General features: G+C 33.7%; 1 protein-coding gene across 1 annotated transcript; it reads left to right on the forward strand.

Annotated features, from left to right (window-relative positions):
• Window positions 1-447: 447 nt before the first annotated feature.
• LOC145819358 (uncharacterized) lies at window positions 448-1,902 on the forward strand. Its single transcript, XM_082913342.1, has one exon. It carries the CDS (start codon window positions 448-450, stop codon window positions 1,900-1,902), a length of 1,455 nt encoding a protein of 484 aa, XP_082769468.1.
• Window positions 1,903-3,507: the final 1,605 nt, after the last annotated feature.

The raw sequence follows: 3,507 nt of genomic DNA on the forward strand, positions 1-3,507 counted from the left end.
CATGGGTCACTGAAAGAAACACATCTCTGTCTCTCGAATTGGACTGATCTCTCTCTTGCATTGGACTGATGAAGATGAAACCGCGTGAGTCTTCAGTCCTCTCCTCTCCTCCATATTTGACGGATGCTGAGCATTAATGATTTTGGGTATCAAAACCGTGAGTCTCTCTCTCTCTCTCTCTCTATATATATATATATATATATATCACATTTAAATAGAGGAAATTTTTGCCCTATTTTTTCCCCTAATTTGTTGCCCTAATTTTCCCCCGAATTTTCCTCCTAATTTCTTGCCCTATATAATTTGTTCTTTAAATTAGAAAATTACCTAATTTATGTGCTTTAGTGAAAGTCTATAATTTTTGTTATGCTCTAATTCTGAAAGTATATTATTTGCAGAAATCAGTGATTGTGAATTTGTGTGGATTTATGATTATATAGAGTAATCATGTCTCCTATGAAGCATATTTCTGGATGTGAAAAAAAGAAAAAGAAGCAAACATTAGAAAATTTTATTCAATCTCAATCGGGAGCGCTTGATAAATTTTTTGGTAGCAAGAAACAAATAGAAAGTTCATGTTTTGTTGATGAAGATTTGGTAATTGAAGAACTTAACCAATGTAATAAGAATGATAATGAAGATTTGGGTGTTGAAGAGCCTATTGGATGTTTGAATGAGAAAAACAATGAAGATTTGGTGAATGAGAAAGCCACTGAAAATGAAGATTTTAATGTTGAATATGGACCTTTAAATATTAATGACCCAAGTAATTGGGACAAGATTGATCAGAATTTCAAAGATTTATTAGTTGAAAGAGGTCCTATAAGAAGTAATGTTGTCAATTTTCCTAGAGATGACAAGGATAAACATTTCTCCTCTACATATTACATTCGAAATTTATCAAATGGAGAGAAGCAAGATAGGAAATGGCTAGTATATTCAGATGCATCAAATAAAGTATTTTGCTTTTGGTGTAAGTTGTTTAAGGAAGATGGGAACAAAACTCAGTTGGCTACTAATAGATTTAAAGATTGGAAGAATCTAAGTCACAGGCTTAGAAGTCATGAAACTAGCAATGAGCACATTACTTGTATGAGCAAATGGATTGAATTGGAGAAAAGATTGCAAAAGAATGAAACAATTGATAAAGGTGTTCAAGAACAAATCAATAGGGTGAGAGAACATTGGAAAAATGTGTTCCTAAGGATAATTGTTGTTTTGAGAACTCTTGCTAAAAATAATTTAGCGTTTCGTGGAGACAATGAGAAGATTTATCAAGAAAGAAATGAAAATTTTTTAAGTTTAATTGAAATGATTACTCAATTTGATTCGGTAATGCAAGACCACCTACATCGCATTGAAAGGAATGAAATTCATTACCATTATCCTTGTCACAAAATCCAAAATGAATTGATACAGATGTTAGCGGGTGAGATCAAAAGTACAATTGTGAAAAGAATTAAAGAAGTGAAATATTTTTCAGTTATTCTTGATTGTACTCCAGATGTTAGTCATGAAAAACAAATGTCTCCTGTAATAAGATGTGTGGATGTTTCAACTAATCAAGTACAGGTGGAAGAGTTCTTTTTAGAATTTTTAAAGGTGGATGACACATTGAGATTGAGTCTTTTTAATATACTTAAAGAGGTATTGTGCACACTCCAACTTGATATTGGTGATATAAGAGGGCAAGGATATGATAATGGCTCTAACATGAAAGGGAAACACAAAGGTGTACAGAAAAGGCTACTTGAAATAAATTCTAGAGCATTCTACACACCATGTGATTGTCATAGTCTTAACCTTGCACTTTGTGATATGGCTAACTCTTGTCCCAAAGCTATCTCTTTTTTTGGAGTATTACAATGTATATATTTATTGTTTTTATCTTCTACAAAGTAGTGGAAAGTTTTCAAAAATCATGTGGAAGGTCTCACATTGAAGCCATTGTCACAAACAAGGTGGGAAAGTCGCGTTGAAAGTATTAAAGCAATAAGATATCAAGCTCCACAAATAAGAGATGCTTTAAATCATTTGGCAAATCTTGGTGAACCCCACAATACAAAGAGTGAAGCTGAGTCTTTAGCAACATACGAAATTGAGAACTTTGAATTTTTGCTTGGCATGATTATTTGGCACAATTTATTGTTTGTAGTTAACTCAGTTAGCAAAATATTTCAAAGGGAAGACATGCATATTGATGTTTCTATAATTCAGTTAAAAAGACTCATTACCTTTCTTGAAAAGTATAGAGAAACTGGATTTTTGGATGCCATGATTGTAACGCCCTCAAAATAATAACATTAAACCAACCATATTCCTTTATTCATTAGAGCTCCATATCATAAATAATACATGTTAACATCACAACAAAATGCCCTACAGGCTTACAGCTCTCCAAGTTAACACTTGGTTACAACAAAAGAGTACTAACTCGTTTACACATTAAGCCCTAGGCTTGAAGTTACATGTAATACATCAAAAGTTAGGTGACAAAAGTATATCCGCCACTAGCCTCCCAGCTATGTCCTTGGAGGTGGCATGCTTCCTGCACCTGAAAATGATGTTCCCATATAGGGTGAGCCACAGCCCAGTAGAAATACACTAAACCAACCATGGACAATGACTAAAACATTAGCAATTGATAGTTGGTCAACACTGATACAATCACATAAATTACATATTTATGTCAACGACTTACAAGTTCCAATTACTTTTCATTTTCCCTTTTTCAACAGATAAGCATGCTAGCTCTATCATCATTTCCACAGATATGTATAAAAACTATATCTCACATTCAGATAAGCATAAAAGCTATATCCACATTCTCAACAGATATGTATATCAACAATATCCACAGATAAGCATACAAGCTGTATCCACACTCTATAACAGATATGTATATCAACAATATCCACAGATAAGCATACAAGCTGTATCCACACTTCACAAAGATAAGCATATGAGCTCTATCTTCACTTCTCTAGACAAGCATATGAGCTCTGTCTACGGAGTTCATCCCCTATCTCCTCCCAATACCTATCCGGTTTAGAGGTACATCCCCTATCTTCCCCTAAACCGCGGAGTACATCCCCTATCTCCTCCTCTACACATAACGTATATAAACACATTGGTTCTATATACAATCACACAATACACACAATTAATGTATTCTATCAACCGTCAAGTTCCATGACACATTCCATTGATTAGTTTCCGTTTACCTAATCATCATGCATTGTCTACAACAATCTCGACTATCCTCCACCGATAGCCTAAAGCAGTTATTTCTAAAAACAGAAAATAAATGCACAAATGGATATTCAATCAACATTCCATTTCCTCATTTCTCACCAATTAATTATCCCAATTAATTAAACAATGTAATTAGGCCATTTTCCATAATTACCATTTCCACCCTTAGGTCCCATTTTCATCAATGATTCAACAATCATTCCATTTTTCTATGCCAAACATGCATCTAGGTTTATTATGAATAAAACCCCA

Source organism: Camellia sinensis, chromosome 2 (assembly GCF_055761805.1).
Source record: "Camellia sinensis isolate YWXY chromosome 2, ASM5576180v1, whole genome shotgun sequence".
Classification (NCBI taxonomy): domain Eukaryota; kingdom Viridiplantae; phylum Streptophyta; class Magnoliopsida; order Ericales; family Theaceae; genus Camellia; species Camellia sinensis.

Coding starts and splice junctions, on each gene's coding strand:
- LOC145819358 (XM_082913342.1), top strand. CDS start 448: ATGTCTCCTATGAAGCATATTTCTGGATGTGAAAAAAAGAAAAAGAAG.